Source organism: Trichoderma camerunense (genome assembly GCF_050948025.1).
Source record: "Trichoderma camerunense strain CBS 138272 chromosome Unknown V8C40scaffold_5, whole genome shotgun sequence".
NCBI classification, from domain to species: Eukaryota; Fungi; Ascomycota; class Sordariomycetes; order Hypocreales; family Hypocreaceae; genus Trichoderma; species Trichoderma camerunense.
The window spans coordinates 1,741,314-1,763,783 of record NW_028145365.1 but is presented as its reverse complement, the minus strand read 5'-3'; the positions used below and the strand labels follow the sequence as shown (position 1 = coordinate 1,763,783).

At 49.7% G+C, this 22,470-nt stretch overlaps 5 protein-coding genes across 5 annotated transcripts; 1 reads left to right on the top strand and 4 right to left on the bottom strand.

Annotated features, from left to right (window-relative positions):
- Positions 1-4,837: 4,837 nt before the first annotated feature.
- V8C40DRAFT_181143 (NADP-dependent oxidoreductase domain-containing protein) lies at positions 4,838-6,160 on the top strand. Its single transcript, XM_083211727.1, has 3 exons — positions 4,838-5,077; positions 5,146-5,298; positions 5,358-6,160. Exons 1-3 carry the CDS (start codon positions 4,943-4,945, stop codon positions 6,036-6,038), a joined length of 969 nt encoding a protein of 322 aa, XP_083075803.1. The 5' UTR covers positions 4,838-4,942; the 3' UTR covers positions 6,039-6,160.
- A 67-nt stretch (positions 6,161-6,227) lies between these two features.
- V8C40DRAFT_181156 (uncharacterized protein) lies at positions 6,228-8,301 on the bottom strand. The gene is made up of 6 exons (XM_083211728.1): positions 7,784-8,301; positions 7,693-7,732; positions 7,404-7,627; positions 7,093-7,340; positions 6,890-7,020; positions 6,228-6,799 (listed from the first exon to the last, which is right to left on the bottom strand). The coding sequence occupies exons 1-6, from the start codon at positions 7,964-7,966 to the stop codon at positions 6,417-6,419; spliced, it is 1,209 nt and encodes a 402-aa protein (XP_083075802.1). The 5' UTR covers positions 7,967-8,301; the 3' UTR covers positions 6,228-6,416.
- Positions 8,302-9,949: 1,648 nt separating this feature from the next.
- V8C40DRAFT_239824 (IMP 5'-nucleotidase) lies at positions 9,950-12,338 on the bottom strand. Its single transcript, XM_083214691.1, has 5 exons — positions 12,134-12,338; positions 11,982-12,017; positions 11,672-11,827; positions 11,290-11,595; positions 9,950-11,181 (listed from the first exon to the last, which is right to left on the bottom strand). Exons 1-5 carry the CDS (start codon positions 12,156-12,158, stop codon positions 10,373-10,375), a joined length of 1,332 nt encoding a protein of 443 aa, XP_083075801.1. The 5' UTR covers positions 12,159-12,338; the 3' UTR covers positions 9,950-10,372.
- Positions 12,339-12,611: 273 nt separating this feature from the next.
- On the bottom strand, positions 12,612-17,299 carry V8C40DRAFT_286168 (armadillo-type protein; the record flags this gene model as incomplete). The annotated part of the gene is made up of 8 exons (XM_083222493.1): positions 12,612-13,518; positions 13,615-13,738; positions 13,796-13,980; positions 14,050-15,911; positions 16,017-16,201; positions 16,309-16,775; positions 16,912-16,990; positions 17,210-17,299. 8 exons carry the CDS (start codon positions 17,297-17,299, stop codon positions 13,340-13,342), a joined length of 3,171 nt encoding a protein of 1,056 aa, XP_083075800.1. The 3' UTR covers positions 12,612-13,339.
- Positions 17,300-20,185: 2,886 nt separating this feature from the next.
- On the bottom strand, positions 20,186-22,293 carry V8C40DRAFT_286164 (uncharacterized protein; the record flags this gene model as incomplete). Its single annotated transcript, XM_083222492.1, has 4 exons — positions 20,186-21,128; positions 21,196-21,901; positions 22,002-22,064; positions 22,165-22,293. 4 exons carry the CDS (start codon positions 22,291-22,293, stop codon positions 20,935-20,937), a joined length of 1,092 nt encoding a protein of 363 aa, XP_083075799.1. The 3' UTR covers positions 20,186-20,934.
- Positions 22,294-22,470: the final 177 nt, after the last annotated feature.

Below are 22,470 nucleotides of genomic sequence, written 5' to 3'. Positions count from 1 at the left end.
CCGATCCAGTCGGCCGCAGAGCCTATCTGGTCGCTGGAAACCATCCGTAGGAGCAAAAGCCGAAGCAGCAAAATTGCAACCCCAGGTCAAGCAGGATTGACAAGGGATCCAGTAATAAGACGCTCGACGAATGGGCATCGTATCCAACGCAGGGTCTCAGAATGGCCAAGGATGAGAAGATTTAATAATAGCACTTTGGTTCAAGCAGCAACGAGTCACGAGCATCATCATATTCGACCTATAAAGATCCATGTCCCGTAATGGGGGGACCCGTCGGCAAGAAGCGAAAATGACGCTTGCCATCGGATTCTCAGTACTGCAAGGTACAGCATACTTGGGTCTATGCATTGATTGCTGTGCTTCCACTCGCTCGATGCTTGTACCGAGTACGGAGAAAAACTACCGGGAACAGAACACGGCGTCCAGACATTGTATGTACACGGGGTCCTAGGAGCAGCAATAATGCTCCGCTTCAATTGATGCCCCCGTGGGAGCGGCAATGGATTATAAGCGGATCACCGAGAATGGATCAAAGTGCAGCAAGCCAGCAGCTAGCCGGCCAGCTCGCCAAGTTTAGGCCGCCTGGTTTCCTTCAGTCCTCTTCATATTGCATCGTCTGCAAAGCGGTGCCTTTGCCTCCACCCAACGGCAAATAACGCTATTCCTTAAAGCCCTTTCACTTGCCGGCCATTGACGCATGTGCTTGTACAAGTTCGGACTGCCAACGTTGAAGTCCATGCTCTGTACATCTCTATTGGATATGGCCGGCTCAATCGGCACCAAAAAGCGCCTCCAGCAAAGCAGGCAAGGAAACATCCCCAAGCTAGCCTAGATATGCCAGGCGTCCATTCGGTAACAGACGGTATTAAGAAGCGATGAGCCAAGGCCGCGCTTTTCGCGCCTCTCTGGATTTTTTTTTTCCCGCGCAGTTCTCAACATTAGGCAATTGACGTGCCTATACTGATATCATGCATCAATATGGAGTACAGAGATAGAACTCTACTCGTATACCAAGGGACGAGTCAGGCTGCCTTGGTTTTTCATGATGCGCTGTTACGAAATGTAGCGCTACGTTCGGCCGCACTGGCAGCGGCGTCATAGTTCATGCTCTCCCAGATTCACCCGTTGAACGGATCGGCGATAGTGCAAGCCACGATGGGATGAGGCAGAGCAGTAAGAGAAAAAGTCAATCACGTTGGCATATCCCTACGATCATCGACCAAGCCAAGCTGAAGGACTGGCATCATCTACCTGACCATGGACAAGGCGAGCGCAACCATGAAGCTCCTCTCTGCCTGAAACAGCTCCAGATGCTTCGTACAGAGTACAACGCGATGATTCCTTGGAATGCAGCGGAGAGGGGCCTCTTGATCCTCCTGTTCCCCTCCAATTGGCTTTTGGGTGCCACTGGATTTAGAGTTGTTTGGATTAAGGACGATAAGTCTTAGACAAAGACTTTAAGCTACCCTGGCGGTTATCCACTGACTAATTCTTCCTCGTCAAAATGATTCGGCATCCACCAGTACTCTTCTTATCGCGCAACATGGCCGAGACTAACATGTACCTAGTACTCTGTACAGAGAAACAGGTATCATTCTGGGATACAGAAGCATCTCGTCAGACGATTGATGTTCTACTCGTATTTTCGTGTTTCTGCCCCCTCCTTTCTTATTATTGGCTATTACACACATCTTTAAGAGGCGACGGCTGAGTACATCATTTCTCAATGCTTTTCTCTTCTCATTGATATCGTGCTATGCGATACACTTCGAATCGCGAACGAAAAAAAAAACGAGGGCTCCAATGTTTGCGCAATTAATTTCAGGTTTGCAGTACGGAGAAGATGGAGAAGATGCCGAGGACTCCACACTATTTCGGAAGCTTGCCCGCTTCTATAACGATGTGCCCCCAAGGGGCTCCCATTTCAGGTACCATTTGCTTGGTGGAGACTCAAATATACCGTGGACGTTTTCCCCTTTCGCATTTCATCAAAAGCAACAGCGACCCTACATCGCGATATCGGCGCTCAGCAATGGCCCAAACTGGGCAAGCTGGGCACTTGGTTCTTCTTTGAACCGAGGATTATCACTCTCCACTCATCGTTTAAAGGGGAGATTATCCCATCTGCTGTCGACTTACGTTGAAGGGGACAGGGATGAGGCTCGACAAGTTGTCCCTGCATGGATCATCATGAAAGATTGCTACAACCATCTGAGTGCTGCTGTTGCCTCTAGTTGTACTCCGTAGTGCTCCCACTAATACGCGTGGTACTGTTTGCGTGGCTCCCATTCGCGGCATTCAAAAGTATGCTTAATTGGCCGCACCACACTTCTCACCACCAGTGCCATATTTGATGCTCGGCTTGGCTCCAAGACATCCTGTGGGCATTGACTCTTGTTTCAGAGGCTTAAATCATGGATTTTTTCTTTCTTTCTTTTTTTTTTTTTTTGGTACGAGTAAAATCCTCCATCCTACGACTCCTGAGAAGGGCGATTCGCCTTCCGTCTGGGCAGACTTACGAATTTAAGACATGGTCCACCACTCCAGCCGGCAAGTAGCATCGCCAAGACGACCGCCAAGAACACCAGGGATGGGCTATGAGATGAACATCTTCTAACTGAAGATTACCTGTTTGCCTGTGCCCTTTTTGAAAACGGCTGGCATTCTGGAGCCTGCTTGATCGACATAGATTCGACCCACACTATCATCTAAAGATAGGTATCACAGTTTTGAGATGCGTCGTGCTCGAAACTAGCAGTTCAGTGGATACACCAGACGTCCATTTTGTCATCTGATGGATTCTCCGTCTTACTACCCAAGAGGCCGACTTAGTTTACCGGTTCGAGTGTATCAGTATTTGATTCGTGATGGATATGGCCGTGTGTCTTTCATCCTGTGAGAGGGAAGAAGCGCCAAGCCACGCGATTCCCGTGATGCAAACTAATAAGACGGCAGATAAGTACACGTTGTATAGAGTAAGGGGGCAATCTTTCATCTAAGTCTGTCTCACCTGGTTAGCTGTGATTCATGGCAGCAATCGGCTTCCTTACTTGCAAGCAGCCAGGCTTATCTGTGTCTCCTCCAATTTGACGGCTGGAGCGCCTAGAGACTCTTATGGATGCGCGTCCACGAGGCGCATTCTGTTTTCTACAAGAGGCTAACAACGTGTGCTTGGTGGTTACCGATATATCCTCACATCGGAAGACTTTTCTCCCATCCCCCCTTTTCCAGAAGGCTTCAAGTCACGCATCTGTACACCATACGTGGCACAAAGATGTTAGTCGGCGACTCAGGTGATCCTACGGTGCTCCTTCGATCGATTAACGGAGATTGGCGTCTGCCGAGCTATTCAGGTCTGACTTAGTACTGCGACAAGAAAACGGATCTCCATTTGCTACCGCTTAGGATTGCTCGTTTTGCCAAGTGGCATGGAGTATCTTGGCATGTCGTACCGAGGCAATCTGATAGTGGTGCTGTGTCTAGACAAACATTCCGCAACCGAGACGGTGTATTACATTACGGCTCTCCACCATCGATTGGCATCGTAATGTCCGGATGTACATCTTGACGCTGGGCTTTTAATGATAAGCTGAATATCATATCCCTATCAGGCCGTTAATTATTGGATACCTGATTATTGAGCTCGCATTCTCGTCATATAAGCATTTGGCCTAGCAGTTTCACAGGCGGCTCGAGTAACTCGAATGCCAGCCAGTGAGTTGCGCAGGCTACAGATCTTGGCATCCTGATCTAAGATCTTGGCGCTATTAGCAAGCGAGACAATGATGCATTCAATTGTCACTCTTGTTTTCCGACAAATCTGTCCTTGCCGACTTCTCACCTGAGGCTTCCGGTCATAGTGTTTCACGCCAGTCGTCTGAGGAGGAGATTCAAGAATTGTTGGGCTTCTCTTACTGGCTCGCTAGGAGCAGGCTCGTTCCCTTGTAGCAGCAGCTGGTGTTACATCTTAACCATCATGCCGTGTGAGACAATCAGCCACGTTTGAGTGCGAACAGACGGAAGGAAAGAAACGTGTACTACGTGGGATTCCGAAGGCTCGATATCGAGTCATCTACCTGCTTCCTCAACGAAACAAGGCAAGCAAGGCGAGTTATCGGACGCATCCGCCTGCTAGATGAAGTGTGAAAAGCTTACTCGGCGAACAATGCATTTTCGGCTACGGAAATCTCTACATGGCAAATGAAGGATGCAAATAAGTGCAAAAACCTCTCGATATCCCATATATGGGTAACAATTTGTCATTATCTTCATCTGGCAACTTTTGACAAGGCGGCTTCGGTTTGGCCTGTAACCCTGACGAAGAGCTGGCTCTCAGCAAACAAACATGACGAAATAGTTTCTAAAATTGGGTACCAATGTTGATTTCAATAAATAACCGGTCTCGTCAACTACGAAGCATGAGATGGAAATGAAGGTGACGCCTTTCAAGAAACCTGTTAGGTATATTGCCTTGTATATACCAGTACTCTTCGCCTCGGCCTCGCGCTCCATTCTACCCTGATGGCAAGGAGCTGCGCCTTTGCGTTGATTGCGGGCTTCATTTATAAGCCCGCCCGCCGTACGGTGGAGAGCGGCGGCGTGGGGCCGCCACGGTACTTTTCCCGCTTCCACTGCCTTTCGTGTCTAAGCCACGGCCGGTGGGAAACCTCCCGCAGCTCTCAATTGGAAGGGGGAAATCCCCCGCAGCTTTCAGTTGGAAAGGATTTGTGATGGCCAGCCTGGTGGTGACGCTGCTCGCAAACCGTGACGATTTGATTGTTCTTGATTTCCAACCAAAATGTCCCTCTCTTGTCCGGAATCACTATTTATATTCCCAATAGCACCTGTGTTGCAATTGTTACCAGCATCATTCACAATCTTCTCTCAACTGTCAAATAGATAGCACCCTCCCTCTCTGAAAATTACCTACTTTTGATTCCACATGTCTGAAAACTCACCTATCACCTTGTCTGTGGGGACTCATACCTGGATCCCAAGCGATGAAGCCAAGCTACAAAGCATCATTTCCATCATGCGTACTCACAACATTTCAATTCTAGACACGGCTAGATTATATGTAAGGTCCTAACTTGGACTCATCTACTTGTCGGTATGTTAGGAAGAGATACTAAGGCATTTGGACAGGGAGGTGGAGCATCAGAGTTGGCTATTGGAAGCGTACACTTGGGTCCAGAGTTTTCTGTTGATACCAAGGCGCCAACGGGCTTTGCAAGTGGCTTTGCGGACAAGATTGAAGAGTCGGCCGAACAGAGTTTGGCGGCACTGCAGACTCAAAGAGTATAGCCAACCTCCCAAGTACTTCTTTCTGGCTTCTAGATTTCTGATATCTCTTCTAGGTGCGAACGTACCTCCTTCACGGAGCTGATGAAACTGTCTCGTTTGAGAAGCAAATGGAAGCCATTCAGAAGCTCTATGAAAAGGGAAGCTTTGAGAGGTTCGGCATCTCCAACTTTAGTCGCGAGCAGATCCTCAGCATCTACGACATTGCCAAGTCAAAGGGCTATGTGTTGCCGAGTGTTTTCCAAACCAGTTATAGCCTTGCTGCTCGTCACCATGAAACTGAGCTGTTTCCTATGCTCCGGAAGCTTGGATATTCCATCCAGGCATATTCCCCCATGGCAGGCGGCTTCCTAGCCAAGACTCCAGAGTACATCGAACAGGGCCTGGGGAGCTGGAATCCCGACACGGCGACTGGTAAATTTTCACGTGGTCTCTTCTATAAGCCGTCATACATGAAGATGCTTGGAGAGTTTGGAGCATTGTCTGAGAAGTCAGGCATTAGCCGAGCTGGCCTGGCATATAGATGGGTGAGACATCACTCTGGTCTCAAGAGCCATTCAGGCGATGAGATGATTATCGGTGCTTCAACCTCAGACCAATTGGCCGACACAATGAAAGAACTCGAGGGCGGTCCCTTGGAGCCATGGATTGTTCAACGTATCGACGAGCTTTGGGAGCTGGTTAAGGATGAGGAGGTAATTGACAACTTGAAGAACACTCGCAAGGTATTTGGTTGATTGCAAAGCATAATAAGACAAAAGCAACGTCTATCTCAACAAAATGATGGAACGAATGATGGAACGCTTGATTCATGAATGTTTTCAGTAGAGAGAAAGTTTCAGAATTTGATGTTGGATAGCATTAAGATTGGGTATTTGAATATCCAAGGTCCTAATTGAGTACTTGGACACATTGCCATTCCATGTCGTGACAATTTGGAACGTCATAAGATAAGGGGCAGCCAGCAAACGCTAACAGTAAATGTCCCCACAGAAGGTCATGAGAAAAATATATACAAAGAGCATCAATAGATGCAGTCGTAGAGTACCTACTGCCGTAAGTACCCCGTATGCAATATATACATATGAAAGGTATAATGGGCCATGGAATTTCGTTTATACGTCTTGGTGCTGTAGATGGAACTCGCGCGTAATGACTATGCCGCTGGGTTGGACGTCTCCTCCTACAGAGACATTTGTGAGCTCAATGCGTGGTACGTCCGACGTCTCCTTGACAGGCACGCTATGCTCCGAGCCATCGTCTGTAAGATGCGCAAACGGATGCTCATCCGTCTCGTTGGCGGTGCTGTACGCTCGGGAATGAGAAGTTGCGGTCACGAACCGGCTATCTCTTTGCCAAGTTCGGGGAGCATCCCTGTGATGAAGGCTCATCCTTAATGTACCACTCGACGGCTGCTGCTTCTTTGAAGGGAGCGACGAGAGGCTGAAGATGCCAAAGGTGAATCTGCTTAGTACTGGCCTTAAGAAGGGAAGACATGCTATACGGTGAAAAAAGAATTAGTCAAGCAGTTTGGGGATGAGTTTCGATGATGCCAATAATGATATTAGGCACATCAGTGCTTGCTTACCGCAGAAAATGGCCACGTTTCCTTCGAGAACAGACCAGAGAGCAATATCGACGAAGTTCCAGGTGATATCCGGACTGGTCAAGTTACCTTGGAGGAGGTAGTGAAGACGCACAATGGAGACGATCGTGACACTATACATTGGTCAGATACCCTGGCGATCAGGAGCCGAGATCAAGGTAGGGGGAGAGATATTGGCCACTTACAAGAGTCCCACAAGAAAAATTCCTGCAAGAGCCCATTTTTGCCCCTTGGGAAGCTGTAGTTTTGTGATATATGGAAGAGGTAAAGCGAGCATCAAAACGTCGGTGACTATGGTTGGGATTGCATTCCCGTAGAAGAATTTGACCGAATCCACGGTGCAGCTGTATTGGTCTGGCTGTAAAGGATGCGTCGGGTTGAAGCGGTTCCACCAAGCGCTGGTGGGTTGACATTGGAAGATGGTCACAAGGATCTTCAACTACCAGTTAGCAAATTCTTGGTAGCTTTTACTTGCATTCCGGACTCAAAGACTCACGACAGCAGTAGCCCACAGCAGGACTATGACGGCTAGGATGTAGATTGGAATCTTGACAGAGCTTCTGATCTTGAAGGAACGCCAATAGAAGGCAAGGATGGACCATTTAACGCATGCAATGGTCACGAAATATCCCAACTCTGCGATGAACAGTCCAATTGCCCACGCGTATTGGGCATCTTCGGGGTCGGCCCAGACATGTTTGCCGAGGCCACGACTGACAGCTGGTGAAGTATTAGTGGTATGAAGAAGACAAACGGAGAAGTAATGACTTCTGGAGTATACTGACCATATACACCCATCCCAAAAACATGAGCGCAGGAGGGAACCTAAGTAATCATCAGCATCACTTCCACCTAATGAGAGATCAAGGCGCGTACCAGAGCCGCAATAATGAGCCAGTCATCTATCCATAGGCTAATATTCTTCATGCGACGGCTTAAAACTCGTAGCCCGACGACAATGACTGCTAAAATCCATGTGACGATCGAGGTTACCATGATGGAAGCCCTCCTGCTCTCGTTGAGATTGATCCCATCGGGAGGCGGAGGAAGTGTGGCCATGGTTGGTGGTATGTGGCGGCGTAGTCTCTGTTGGTTTTCGTACTTGATCGTGAAAAGGAGAGACTATAAGGGTGACGGCTCGCGGGCCGTGACTGGGAGAGAAACAGATAATGAATGATTTGAAGAAGAGCACCCTTTCGCCATACCCTTTGATACAGTGAAATGGATGGCCTTGAAGGAACTGATTTAGACTAGGCCGTCTTCGAAACAGTCCTTGTGATGTGCTCAAACTCCTAGAGCCCAATCCCGAACGTTTTGACTAGGTCAGAGCCAAGCCCACGAAACAAAAAGGCATAAAACGAGGCGCAAACGGACACATCACGATGGGCCGTCTCCCGTCCAGACTATAACGATTCCTCTCCGCGGGTCCGAGACCCTAAAAGCTCGCCGCCACCATGAAGAGAAATAAAAAGCCCACCTTGAATATAGTTCGGTGGTTAAGAGAATTAGAGCCGTCGTCGGTCTCGTCATTGCTGACACCGGCCTGCGCCATGCCCGATTTCATCACATCTCCCCACTCACAAGTGGCATATGTCAAATCCAGCAGTGAAAGTATTTGAGTTGATCAACATGGCCCTGAGTGAGTCCAGGGCGGCAGGTGAAGCCAGTGGCTAGTTTGCCGATCTCGAGTAAGGTGAAGCACATGTGGGAGACGATCTAACTGCTCGAGATGCCTGACAGCCATGCGCTAAGGATTAGGTTGGCTTTGGTGGAATTGGCATCGGCAGAGGGCCATTGGGGCTATTGGCATGGCTAGCAGGGAAGATGCCTGGCCTGTTAGTTCAGCTGTCGAGGGAATGAAGATGTGGGCATGCGGACTTGTACGATGATTGGAGATTGGAGATTGGAGATTTGTGATGAAATGACTTTGTTGGTTTGTTGGAGAAATGTTGGCGATGAGTGGAATCTACATCCTTCCTCCTCAACAATACTTCACGTGATTCCTTATCGACAGCATCGAACCTCCAACGTATACAACACTTCGATATTAAATACCTTTCTATAAGCTGACCACCGACTACATTTATTTGACTGCCTAATACCAAGACGACGGTGTTCTTGGCATATCGCCGACACGGGTTCTTTCAGGGATTGCTACTTGTTGGTGTTAGCAAATACGTCTCTATACCGAGCCACTTGGAGGTAAGCAAGCAGCATAAGTCAAACAATAGCGAACGCCACGAAAACTGTGATAGTAATCCGAAAAAAATCCAACTTTGCCGCAGGTTAGCATGCGGACCCGACTCATGAGCTCCGTTCTCGTATCCACTGCTGATCGACGGCTCGCTGTTTTGTGCGTCTTCACTGCCGTACCGAGGAACTACTCCACAAGGCAGAAGGGGCTGGAAAGAAAAAGAGCGAAGAAAGCTCCTCTGGTTTCGTGGGGACAAGATGAGCTGCATGTAATGGCCGATTCGTGCGGCCGACGATGCGGACGAGATTCTTGTCAATATCCGACAAGATGAGCTTGCGGTGGTTAATATCAGGTGGGTGAATGTTTGGTGTGCATCATCGCCCGCGAGTAATGAGAGACAGATATTTGGAGCGGTGATGGTCAAGCTCAACCGTTGGGCTAGCAACAGTGCCGGCCATCACATCCATTGTTGGCAATCGGATTTGTCGATCTGATCCATCTTGGCCTTTGGATCGCTCCGCAACAACGGCAGTAATCAGCGAGGTACCCGGCAATGATTTTCCCGGTGCTGCCACATGGGCTCACATTTACGGCCTCCATTGACCCGACAAGGGTTTTGGCAAAATTCATGTCTCAGTGGACCTTCATCAATCGGCCGATATGCACATGCTGGCAGCTCAGAGCCCTACCGCCGATCAGATTAAAAACTCCCCGGGTGGGTGAGATTCAACATGGAGAAGTACGCTATTTGTCAAAATGAGATCTGCGGTCTGCGGTCATGTGGTATCAAGGCGAAATCGATATGACGGCACAGCAAGATGGACTTTCTTCCTGCTGATCAACCCGGCTCTTTTTAATAATCTGAGAGTTCAGGCAAAAGCCCTTCTAGGTGTATGTAGTCTACATGGAGGGCCGGGATGGCTGTATGCTATGGAGAAATGCTATCAAACCGAAATTCCCGGAGGCTCTCTGATCCTAGACAGATTGCACATCGCCAGTATGAATAGATGACAGCATGATTTGTGACGATTAGAATGCGCAACTATATGTGTATCGAAATTCCAAAGTTCATACCATAACCCTAACAGATATGGTGATAATAAACCCCTAAAGTCGTCAAAAATTGATACCCAAGGCGCTCCTGGCAATGTTCCATGACAATAGTATCCAAAACACAGCTAAATAGGTGGTTCCTCAAGAAAATGCATTACGCCGCTTTCCAAACAAAGAGAGGACCGTTCCATGCTCGTCTAAGAAATATTGCAACCTCATCATGAAAGCTTCTTCTGCATCAAATCCGCCAGTTCATCCAGCAACTCCACAGTCTCTGCCGGGCTTGCAATCCATGCTGTAGTTCCCACGCTCCGGGCCTTGAAGTCGTTTGATCCGGCACTCAAGAACTGGTCTCCCACGTGTAGTGTGTTTTCACCCTTGATGGCCGTCAGAGCTGCATCAGCTCCAGTGGTTGCCCCGTTGCGTCTTCCGAACCACTGCTGGCAGACGGTCACACCCCAACTCTTGTCACCAATGTCAACAAAGACATCGCGGCCACCGTTGAACGCGCAAAAAGGGATTCCACGGCGGCCCTGAGCGCCTTGGCCGGCCTGTTGCGAAGGAGCACCAAGGGCGGTTAGTTCCAGGATACGCTGTACAACCAATACCGTCTCTTCCAGGCTCTCTCGTGCAATGCGGATTTCGGGAGGGTTGGGAACGATTCCCACGGCGCGATCCTTTCGAACTATGATGGCTGGTAGGTTCATCGTGCGGACACAGTCCCGAAGCGCTGACTCGGCGACATCCAGAAGGGCCGTGATTTCCGCCTCGGACCAGGCCGCCATGTCCGGGGTCAACCACTCTGGCCGCGGAACAGGCGCCAGCCGGTATGGCGAAGATGGTTCGTATTCAAAAAGATAGTTGGCCTCGCCACCCATAATTACAATATTCTGCTTCTGAATGGGATCAAGATCTGTGGAGTTGGCAATGGCATCAAGTAAGCCATGGAGACGACCATAGTACCGGTCTGCAGTGGTATAGCCGGCAGCTGTCACAATGCCGATTTTGATGTTTTTACGCAAGAGATCTTTAAAAGACGTAAGCAATGTCGCTCATGATTATTCTTTTCATATTCCTGAACTGGATGAGGAGGCAAAAGCAATGGCTGGTACATTGGAGGAAGAGAATATCATACCTAGCAGGCGTGGAATGATGGGACTTGATGGCTCCAAGCTCTGTCCGTCATCATACAGCGTGACATCACCATCAAAAGTAGCCAATTGAAGAGCACCATTCGTCACAGCCATTATCTGAGCTGAGTTGAGAACCAGGCGCACATCGTTGAAGGAAGGGGCTACATATCGTCTTGACGACATGTAACGCTTCCGGTCTTGGTATTTGAACGCTGCCTCTAGGGGTAGCCGTGTGAAGAAAGGACCTGCAGTTGGCACCAGCATTCCCAGTTTGGAAGGGAGCACGCGGTCCTGGTTTTGGCGGGCGACTATTTAATGTTATTGAATCAGTATGCGGGATCCAAAAAAAGAAAAGAAAAAGGTATGAGAGGTCGTAATACTAACTGTGGTCGTCAATCATCAGCTCGACATCTCTCATAATCTCTGCGTAGCGTCTGTGGGCCTCCTCGGCCATCTTGGCCACGTTGGTATCATCTCCAAACACTCCCGTCGGCTGGGAGTACAGCACAAATGGCACAGCCAAGAGGCCCTTTATCCATTCTGGCACAGTCCCAAAGTATTAGCATACTGAATTGACCCAAAGACCTCCGGAATGGGTCCCCCAAATGTTTGCTATGACATGATCTCGCAATGCCAAAGCTCCGGTATCAAAAGACCCGTTCCAACAGCCATTGTCATTTGATAAGCAACATACCAATGAACTGATCCCGTCTATGGGTTTTGAGGGCGTCTAAAGATTTTGTTAGTCTCTCCATATTCCATTCTGTATACTCACATACCCCCTCCAGCTCTGTGTAACGGAAGGGCATTGAGGGGGTGAAGGGGAGATGAATTGGGCAGACTTACACTCAACACGGTACCGGGTCGTCATCGCTCAATCGATTCGATGTTGTTTCAATTGGGCTCTATTTAGGCAGCGGGTAGCAGAATGAGAGAGAGACGGAAGAAAGGTGAGTAACAACGGAAGCAGCAGAAGCAGAAGAGATGCAAAGATGAAGATGAAGAGTGACTGAAGGGAGCTTGACTGCACATGACATGTGGTGAGTCGTACAGACGGAAAGTTGGGTACCTATGATGCTCTGTGCTTTAGGTAATGGAATTGAGACCATGTGGCCAGCTCCTAAGCCTAAACCGGCCGCTGAGAGGGGCATGGTCGCGCTGTCGTGCCAATTGGAAACAGCCCTGGAGCTTATCCGAGCTTCTAGTGGCCTACAGCGGGGATGAGCCCGGTGAACAGTGGCTCTTGCGGTCGGAGCCCGCCGAAGCGGCTGCTGTTGATGGCTTATCAGGGTTGATAACAGACCTCAACGACATGGAACTTCAACTCGACACAACTCTGCTACTCAACTATCTTGGACCCCTTCTCCTGATTGCCGACGCCCTGCCTGTGAATATAAATACTAAAATTTGCACATACGATGCGCGATGCATACATCTGTGTACCTATCGAGCTACCTACTACATACTTGATTGTGCCCTCCTCTCTGTATAATCAGCCGCACATCAACACCGTCTGCCAATGCCTTATGTGCTCTTTCGAAATGGCCGCAAATCACCAGCCTGCGCCTGAGTCACGGAAAAAATGATAAATAAAAATAAATTCCCCATCCAAATAATCTTTCCTCTTGCGCTACTGTTCAAATCACAGCAGCCGTGTTGCCTTCCTTCTGCAAGACTTACCTTTCATTACGCCGGGGGGGTTTTCGGCTGCTCTCCTTTGATTCCTCCGCCATCTTTGATAGTCATCTCCTTCATCAGCCGCTTTTTGCATTGTCTAGAGTTCTTTTTTCCCTCGTTTGCCTCTGCTGCCATTTTTCTTGTTTTTTCTCTTTTTTTTCTTCGTCTTCTTTTTTTTTTTCATTTCCCACCTTCTCCCGCTCTCGTATCAGTTCATGCCAGGGGAATATCATCAAGTTCATCTCCTCATAAACAGTAACGCTTGCTTGCCCGAGACACTAGGTTGTAATTGCATGAGTCCCCACAAAGCAGCATCCATACAAGATGTTCTTTCATCCAATGTTTCCCATCCTATGAATCACAAATCGCCCGCTTTCAGTTGGCACCGCCATTAGCAGCGGCATGCGGAGCAATCATCTCAGCCTGCTGTGCTTGGAGCTGCGCCTGGGCTACCTCTTCCGCCTTGACAATAATGTCCTGAATGAGGCCTTGCTCCTCACCAGAAAGGTGGCTGGCGAGGTTTGCGTAAAATTGGGGTTGGTCTTGTTGCATCTCTGTGAGTTGGGTGTCATTGGTTAGCAACAGGAAAAGGGGTGCATGCGCTAATGCATCATAGCCACAGGGGTAGCAGGTCGTAAGAGTCTACTCACTCAGCAAAGTTGCCCTGAAGAGCTGGTATGGCTCGATCTTGTCCAGTGGCGATTCGAGAAGAACGCTGTCTTCTCCGAGCTCCTCCTCATCGTCGTCGTCAATCACGCGACTGAATTTTTGTGCCTGGATGAAAGCTTAGCATCAGCCAGCGCAGTACTCGGGGACGGGTTGGAAACTAACCTCTTCGTTAAGGAACTCAAGATAGGCAGCGCTCTCATCCTTGGTCTCTGGAGACTCGTCGTCACCAGCAGAGCCAGCCTCCTCATCTCCGTTCCAAGCCACGTCTCTCTCGTCCCACTCATCTTCGTCGACATAATCATAGCCAGCATCTAGAGTGAAATCGTCGCGCAGGGCATCCTCTCGATCTGGGTTTCAATGGTTAGCGTTGAGATATACAAATTGGAGCAAAAAAAGGGGGAAGCAGGAGGACATACTCCTCATGGCGCTAGGCAGTGTTCGGAAGAGTTCCGTGATGCCCTGGAGCAGCCGTGGCCATCCGACAGAGATGCTGGCGGGAACTTGATCATGGTTGAGGCCGAGAAGGGCGGAAATGGCCACAATGCAGAGCTTCTTATCATGAACCCTGCTGAAGGATGACATACTGCCAAACCATAGGCTGAAAAACCTATTCGTCCAGCCGTTGGTCTCCAGAACCTGCAGGGTGAGCATGGGGTTGTAGTGCACAGCGTTGATAACCATTTCCATCAGATGAATCTTGTAGCTCTTCACCTTGACTTCTTGGCCAGCTAAGATGTTCATTGCCATGTTGATGAAGCCCTCCACACAGCTGTCGATGCTGCCCCGAAGGCTGAGCATCATAGCCTCAGCCAACTTGCAGGCGCAAATTCGCTCAACCCCTCCCTCTACAGTGTCACTGAACATGTCGGCTACCATGGAATAGAGAGCCTGGACGTATTCAGGGTTCTGGACCAGGGCAGGCGCGCCGTACTGGACAAAGTTGTCCAATGCGGGAAGCATATCCTCGAGATAATATTCAGCTCCAGCCTTGAAGGTGGTATGGATGAGCTCAAATGCCTTCCACATGTTGGGAGAGATGCCCTTAGCGGCAAAAGTGCAGCTGTCGATGATTTCAAATGCTTCGTTGTAGAGGTCGTACAGCTTGTTCTCCAGTGTTATTTGAATCACAGGCATGAGAACCGCTTCAATGTGAAGTAGAACATCTGGGGTGCTTTCCAGCGTAAGGATAAGAGTCCCAATGGTCTGCAACACACCAAGAGCAGTTATGCTCTTATCGTCATAATCATTGTACAGTTCACCATCATCCCCAGCCTTGCTCTCCTTCTCAAGCAGCTCGCGCACAATGCGAAGATAGGTGTCGCGAAGTTGCTCGCACAAGGCGACGGCGAAGGGAGTGAGCTCAGTAGCGAATACCTCGACGAAATCTTCCATAACGTTAGCCAAGGCATCGATATCGGCTTCGTTGGCCAGCTTCAGCAGCTGTTGCATAATGGTGGGAATGCTCTGCTGCATGCTTGTTCGGATAACTTCGTGTCGAATCAATGGCTGCAGCGCCAGGGCGGCAGTGACACGAACGGGGAGTGCCGGGTCTGCCATGCAGTCCAGAATGTTGCGGTAGATGGTGAGCAGGTTGTTCTGGTCCTGGAAGTTGAGCTGTTCAAACTTCTCGATAGTATCGCAAGCTCGGGCTCGGAGGTAGCCCAAGGGGCTGGTGAAGTCTGGGAAGACATATCGGACGAGGAAATATTCGACCTGGTCGGCAATAGGACTCTTCTTTCCGAGAATGACGGGAGCCAGGGTTCCAATCATCCGGAGAGCACCCTCCTTTGCAATGTGGTTCTTCTTGTCATCGGCAGATTGCTCATACTCGTTGACGACAGCGTTGACGAATTTGAGAATCTCGAAAACCTCCTTTCGGCGGTTCTTTGTAAGGTTGACCAGGAAATTTGTCGCTGCAACATCGGGGGCGGACGCCTCCTCAAAGTAGTTCAGTTTTCGGTGAAGGTACTCCTCCGGCTCCTCTTCGAACTGTTCGACGTCTTCCGGCGACAGGCAGAGAACCGGGAATACGAAGTGCGTAACGAGGTTAGTCAGGTGCGGCTTCAAGTGCACCCACATCTCCTTGGGCCGTACCGTCTCGTCGAGGAACACTAGGATGTAGGACAGACAAGGTCGGCTAAGCCAAGAGGTCTTGGCTACCCATTTCTCGATTTCCTGAAGATAATGCTTCAAGATTTCAGGGGCGATAGTGTTGGTGAAGTTTTTCGCGAACTGAACAGCTCCATCTTGTTTGCCTGGGCTCGTAGGGTTTCCGTGTCTAGAAACGTAGCTGTCAGCCTGCTTGTTCGTATATTTATTTGCTTCGCCCCTCCATTACCAAGTGGAGAGATCAAACACAAGGGTTTTGGCGAGCTTCAAATACCTAATGAAAAGACGGTTCAGGTTGAAATAGGCCCACTTCTTGGCCTTCCACCAGTGATGTTTTTCTCGGTCGGTAACATCGCTCATCACAACGGAGGCAGGAAGAGCCTTTGAAACGGTTTGAAGGAAGACGGTGCACCAGGCGATGTTGACCTGGTCCTGTCGCAAGTACGGCGAGAGCTCGAGCTAGACGTGCAAGGATATTGTCAGCTCCGGAACTTGGGTTTGAACATGAGTCCACTCTCTAGGGATGGGGGAGAGAGGGGGGAGAGAGCAGACGGGGGTATTCATACCCATGTGGCATGTTTGTATGCCTTGAGAGCCAGGTGCAGCATCTCGCTAGCCTCGTCGCTTTCTTGGTTCACCAGCTCATTGCAAATGGCCAAGAGTCGCGGGAAACTGGCTTCAACAATGTTGTCGAAGTGCTGTCGGTCCTGGCTCTCGTTGGACTTGTATCGGAAAGCACGACATATGGCAAGGAGACACTGCAAACCAGCCAGCGCAGAGTTCGCATTATTGGTGTTCAACAGCTCCAAGGTGAATTCCAGGAATCGCGGCCACCGGCTGGGGAAATCACACTGCAGAATGCGCTGCAGAACGGGAATAAGCTGCTGGCGGACGAGCCCCTCGGAGGAAGCCAAGATGGGCACCAAACGGTCTCGGATCCGGACTTTTTCATCTTCGGCTATTGAGCTTTCGGAGGGAATGCCTTCGGCTTGGTACCAAGAGCGGTTCACTCGGTTCTTGATGTAGATGACGGCTGAAGAGACAATTGTTAGTCCTCAGTTTTACTTTCGTCTCCTCATGTTTTCCCCTGTCTCCTCTTCTCTTCTCTTCGACTCGCCGTGGTATCTTGTCTTCGGAAAGGGAACAAAGGAGGGGCAGCGACGACGTACTGGCAAGGCGGACACTGGCGTCCTGCTCTGCTTCCAAGACATCGAGCAGGCAGATCAGGAAACCCGCATGATCCTCGACCTAGAGGCAACGAAACAGAACAGCGCATTAGCATCATAGACCTAACTGAAGCGTAAAAGTGACAAAAAAATCTTTGTGTCCATTCCGCGAGCATTTGAGTGAGGACAGCCTCTCCCCCTCGCTGCTTTCTTCCTTTTTTTTTTTCCGCCGCTGTATTCACGCTTCGGATGGCGGGCGGTGGCAGTGGAGGGACACAAAAGATGGTTCTGGAAAACTCACCTGCTTCAGCTGCAGCTCAGCACGTCGCCTGCTGTCGGCGTTTGTGTCCAAGCTGGCCGCCAGCAAGGCCCTGACAGTTGCAAATTCCATATTTGGGGGTATAAAGAGGAGCGGACGACAACACAGAGGGGTGTTGTTGTCGTTGGCGCGGAGGAGAGTAGAAGAAAGGCGGGCTCAGCAGAACAACTTTTGGTGTTAGGTTGGGAGGACCCGATGGCGGGGCATCTATCCAGCACCAGCTGCCCACCCAATAGTAAAAATGAAAATGCAAAAAAAAAAAAAATTAGATCAGAAATAACCGTTGTGGCGATCCGCAGCGACTATGACGAGCAACGATCTGGAATATCGGTTTTCAAACACACACAGGCCGACTGAGGCTGGCGCAACGAGACGGGAGAAAGAATTTGGCCAGGCAGAAAGTGGCGGCACAAAGCGGTGATGAAAGATTGTTTGTTGAGCCTTTTCACAATGACGGGAATTTAGCACCGTGCCACAGGTATTAGGTACGAAGCAGCAGCAGGCGGCCGGAACGTTTTTTTCAGAGCCCTTGAGGCGATTGGGCGTGATAGATGTAGCCGGTTAGGGGGCTAGCAGGCGCTAAAAAAAAAATTGAAGTTCAGGGTCGACAGTGCCAGGATAGACCGAGGACTGCCTAACTGCGAGGATTGGGGTTGATGCAGATGAGTTGGAGACGACATCTCCGTCTTCTCTTGTCGCCAGTCAGAGGTTTCTCTTTTCTCCTATTCACACCTCAGTACCTCCTATCCGGTACAGCTATCAAGGTACTGCATGTAAGCACAGTACAGACGGTATTTGGTACAGGTATTTGCAGATTACGGCGTACGGAGTACGGAGTACGGATACAACGACCCGTCTCTGCAAATTTCCAAGATGACTCTCATCTGGCACCTGTTTTACTAGCCTTACATCTTTGTGGATCTTTCTTACGGCAAATGCAGTGCAAAAAAAAAAGTGTTTTGTATGCCATCAAATCTCTTGCTCCCTTGCCCTGCATCTCGGGTGCTCAGGTACTGGCCTCGCAGGCTGACACTCCGTACCTCGTACCTGAATAAACGCTGGCAGTCATTACAATGCGCAGTGTACCAGCTACTAGTGACGTAGGGCTGCGCATGTACATCCAAACGACTAAAAGCAAGATATCGTCCTTCGTTATCACTACCAAGAGCCTAACAAGGTTTATCAGCAGGGTCTAGTCCCCAATGAGCGATGACAGGGGATATTTTGACCCAATGAGAGCAAGCTGGCAAAATGCCGGTGAAATTCCTGGCCGCAGCTCTTTAGCTTATTGGCGCACTTTGGCGAGAACTTCGTTTGAAGCTGTAAGAGGCAGGAACAGCCGGATGATCGCGGTGTCGGTTAAGAGGTCACCGCTTCAACTTGCCATTCTTTCAGTATCTTAGTAGTAGCTGCCTGCTGGGAATTCATCACGTAGCTCTGTCAAACGAGGCTTTTACATCTTTCTCCTCTTTTGAGCCTTTTTTGTGCATCTTCATCGCGTTTCTGGCGTTGCTTCAACATGTCCTCTGTCCTCGTTATCCGTTGCTATGGGCCCTTTTTCCTGTGCGCTTCTGCAGTGGAACATAATCTCGACTTGCCGATGCCGCGGCAACGTGCATGAATATCCAAACACGCATCTCTGATCTTTATCCAAGCAAACAAAGCTCCAAATATCCAAATGCCGTGTCCGTCAAGATGCCCTCATTGTCGTTGAGGAGCGCCGTCGCGAAACAACTTTGGCCTGAATTCGACAAGCCTCACTCAACCCTGTGATTCCCCAACCTGCAGTTAACGTGAATGCCAGCTCTTCACGGCTGACACGCCTTATGAGGTCCACTGTGATTTTCCCAAGAGTCTGTCATGCAAGCAACAGCTGCTCAGGCAAGATAGGAACCTCCTGGTACCAGCAAATGCGCTCTAGGCCAAGAATGAATGCTCCCTCCATTGCTTGCATTCGTGACACGAAACGTAAACTCTTGCTAACTAACAGGAATATATAATCCCGCGAGGCTGTTATTAGTCTATTACCGACGCGATACTTTGGTCAAGGGACATCTGCCCAGCGACTGGCATTCAGCATGTGAACAATAGTGGGTGACACTGTCACTGGCATACATTACCCACCAGAGTGAGACTGGAACATAACTCATCAAAACGTTTGAACCATCACCAGTACCTCTTTGTTGCCAGATTACTAACCTCTGTTGGCATAACTAGAGACAACAGCTCTAGTCTGCGAAATACACTCTAGGCTTGCCAGATCATATCAGTCCAACCAAACTCGCAATTACGACAAAAGCATCCAGTTTCGTGAAGTGTTCAAATTACAGCATCACACAGATCACTCCCTTTGTCGAACTATACTAAATTCAGGACTGAGCCTACTGCCAAAAAAGATGTCACTGTCTGTTTTGTCTGTTTCCTTGTCTCCTCCCACAATTTTCGTCATCCCCTGATGATAGTGAATCGCAAAGACGAAAAGTTCACAGGCAATTGCAAAGCAAACAAGGAAATTACACCCGTCTCAGAGCGCTTGGGGTATCAAATGGATATGGCTAACGGTGAATATAGGAGACCCTGCGCCGGCAAACAAAGTACTTGCTACGATCCTCTCAGGACATCTACCTATTTGAACAATTTACGCTTATATGAGGCTCGAAAGCTTGGACTGTTTAAACGGCTCGGTGAAGCACTATGGGAGTCCGGGCATGGAACCGGGGGAAAAAGCAACCGCATCCCGGCGTTCATTAATCTTGATCAAAGGTTGGTAAGTGCTTCTTCTTGCGTTGGCATGCAGTGTTCCCGGCTCCGTCAGTCCATGGGGTAATATTGGCTCCATGTGGTCATTTTTCAAGGCGAAACAAGCAGCAGTCAAAAATGAAGCAACGCGACGAAAAAAAAAACGAGAAAAGTGGCAATGATGATCCTTTCAACAGGTTATGGCTAATATATACAAACCATGAGGCTCACCTTGCTGCCCAGGAGTCCGGCTTTGCTACTCTATTAAATGGCATGATCGAGACAACCAGCTTTGGCTGAGAATGCTCAGCGATCGCCAAGGAAAACCGAGTCCAGACAAACACAAATAACTCCGCCCATGGCCAGTCCGGGGCAGCAAGATTTCAAGACAGTCCACCACCCAAGAAGCATTCGTAGTTCCGCTTCTCTTTTCCCACCTTGCGCCAGGAGCGAGTGCTATCAAACATATGCAGGCGTTATTCATCCAAGGCTATCATTGTAGCCGGCAACAAGCTCAGTATTTGACCCATCCCACACAAAAACAAATGCATTTTGTCAAAAAGCCTCGGAAAAAAAATCATGACTTGTGAAGTGCAAATTCAGGGAGTCCGAAATAAAGAAAAGAGAAGAAGATGTGAAGATGGCGCGAATAAAAAAAAACATCAAACTTGGCGCATCTCCTGGTAATTATCGGTCCAAGGTCCGAAAAGGCTGAGAGAGAAAGAGAGAGAAAAGAAAAGAAGGGCCATCCAGTCTAGAATATTGTCCTGTGGTCTTCGATCTTCTTCTTTGCAAAATCCATGAGAGCCCTACCGGTGCCTGCCTGGGAGTTTCATCTAAGTGATAGAAAGCGGGGAGCAAGACATTCAAATCCATGGGGGCCGGGTTGAGCTCTGACGATATAATTATATCAGAAGAATCAGCCCACGCCTCGCAGTGACGTGTCACTTCAAGCATTTCCCTCTCCCTTATCGGCGAGGTGGTGGTGGTCGGTGGTTCCTGTCGCCTTCCCGGTCACTCAAACGAGTACTTGATTCCCGAGGGGGTGTCTGTGTTTCTGCTGGGGGAACGGAAGTGCGAGTTGGAGGAGGGGTTTCATCATATGCATGTCCCTGTGAGGCATACCCTTGTGGCTGCTGAGAGGTTTGGCCTGCTGGGGAAGCTACAAAATCAGACGAGCGCATTCAAATTGGATGTAGGCTTGGGGTGGTTTTTGTTGGGAGACGCACCTCGGCCGAAGAAGGGGTCCTGGGGCTGCGTAGCATAGACTGGAGCACCCGAAGGAGCCTGGTTAGGATATGGGTAGGCTGGGGCGGGATATCCTGGCTGGACAGGCTGGGTTGAGGCATATACGGGTTGTTGAGGTGGTGGGACAGACGCTCCAGGGTGGCCACCGGCATAAGGATCATTGGGATAGTTCCTGGGAGGCATGTTGGCTCCAGTTGAAACATACGGGCCATCCGGATTCTGGTATCCCTGGTTCATCATAGGGCCGCCTTGAGGATTTCCGACATATCTGGCGTCAGAGGGTCCAGGGGATTGCTGAGGCTGCTGAAAGCCGGCGTTGCCGTTGCCGCCGTACGCACCGCCACTGGGAGGAGCGTAGCCCTGCTGCTGCTGTTGAGGCTGATAGGGGCCGGAGGCACCATTATATCCTTGGGCGCCAGTTCCTGGATACCTTGGGGCGTCATAAAGACCATCACGAGGAGGATAGGAATCATCTCGGAAAGGTGGTTCAGTTGGGCCATGGTGCTGCCGAGACTGGTGCGTCTCAGAGTAGCGGTATTGGACTGTAGGCGAGTTAGATCTCGGTCTAGGGGCACCGTAAGTGGCATCTCTCGAGGCGATGATACCTCCGCTGCTGTTGCGCGCGGTCTGCGCGCGGCGTTCCCTATCCCATCGGGCCGAGTCGGCCTTGAGATCCTCGATCATGGCCTGCGAATTAGGGGGTATCAAATTTAGTAACGGGGCCAGGAAACAAAAGTCGTCGATATGGCCGAGAGGGGAGCGGCAAAAGAAAGATGCGAAAACTCACGGTCGTCAGGTTACGATAAGCCGTAATATAATAACCTTGGACGGGTTGACCAGTCTGTGGGTTCTGAAGGAGGGACAAGCGTTAGCGACCAGTCGAGTCGAGATGCATTGCTATTGCTCGAGTTGACCGTTGTCAAGAGTCGGTGTTGCTGAAAATGGCATACCTCATAATGGCCAGGTCGCACCAAAGCATCATTGCCCAGGTAGCGGCAAATATCAGCAGAGATGACTTCACGATCGATGCCATCACGCGGCACGAAATACTCATTCATGCGAGTCGTAGGTCGCGACATGATGGGCAATAGCGAACAAAATTTGATTTGGGGAAGCAACGGAATACGAAAGCAATGCAACGAGAGACGCCAGAGAGAGAGACGGAGAGAGGAGAGAGGAAGGGAGGAAGAGGGAAAGAGAAAAGAGGGAACCTCAAGGCAGAACTGGCTGCTAAATGAAGAGGCGGGAAAGCAGCA

What these genes read in the sequence shown, in the direction of transcription:
- V8C40DRAFT_181143 (XM_083211727.1), top strand. Translation starts at nt 4,943, where the DNA reads ATGTCTGAAAACTCACCTATCACCTTGTCTGTGGGGACTCATACCTGG. An exon ending in TAGACACGGCTAGATTATAT is followed by an intron (nt 5,078 to 5,145) that starts GTAAGGTCCTAA and finishes GCATTTGGACAG; the next exon opens with GGAGGTGGAGCATCAGAGTT. An exon ending in CGGCACTGCAGACTCAAAGA is followed by an intron (nt 5,299 to 5,357) that starts GTATAGCCAACC and finishes TATCTCTTCTAG; the next exon opens with GTGCGAACGTACCTCCTTCA.
- V8C40DRAFT_239824 (XM_083214691.1), bottom strand. Translation starts at nt 12,158, where the DNA reads ATGACGACCCGGTACCGTGTTGAGT. An exon ending in GACCCGGTACCGTGTTGAGT is followed by an intron (nt 12,018 to 12,133) that starts GTAAGTCTGCCC and finishes CAAAATCTTTAG; the next exon opens with ACGCCCTCAAAACCCATAGA. An exon ending in CATCATTCCACGCCTGCTAG is followed by an intron (nt 11,182 to 11,289) that starts GTATGATATTCT and finishes CGTCTTTTAAAG; the next exon opens with ATCTCTTGCGTAAAAACATC.
- V8C40DRAFT_181156 (XM_083211728.1), bottom strand. Translation starts at nt 7,966, where the DNA reads ATGGCCACACTTCCTCCGCCTCCCGATGGGATCAATCTCAACGAGAGC. An exon ending in TTTTGGGATGGGTGTATATG is followed by an intron (nt 7,628 to 7,692) that starts GTCAGTATACTC and finishes ATACTTCACCAG; the next exon opens with CTGTCAGTCGTGGCCTCGGC. An exon ending in ATTTTTCTTGTGGGACTCTT is followed by an intron (nt 7,021 to 7,092) that starts GTAAGTGGCCAA and finishes ACCAATGTATAG; the next exon opens with TGTCACGATCGTCTCCATTG.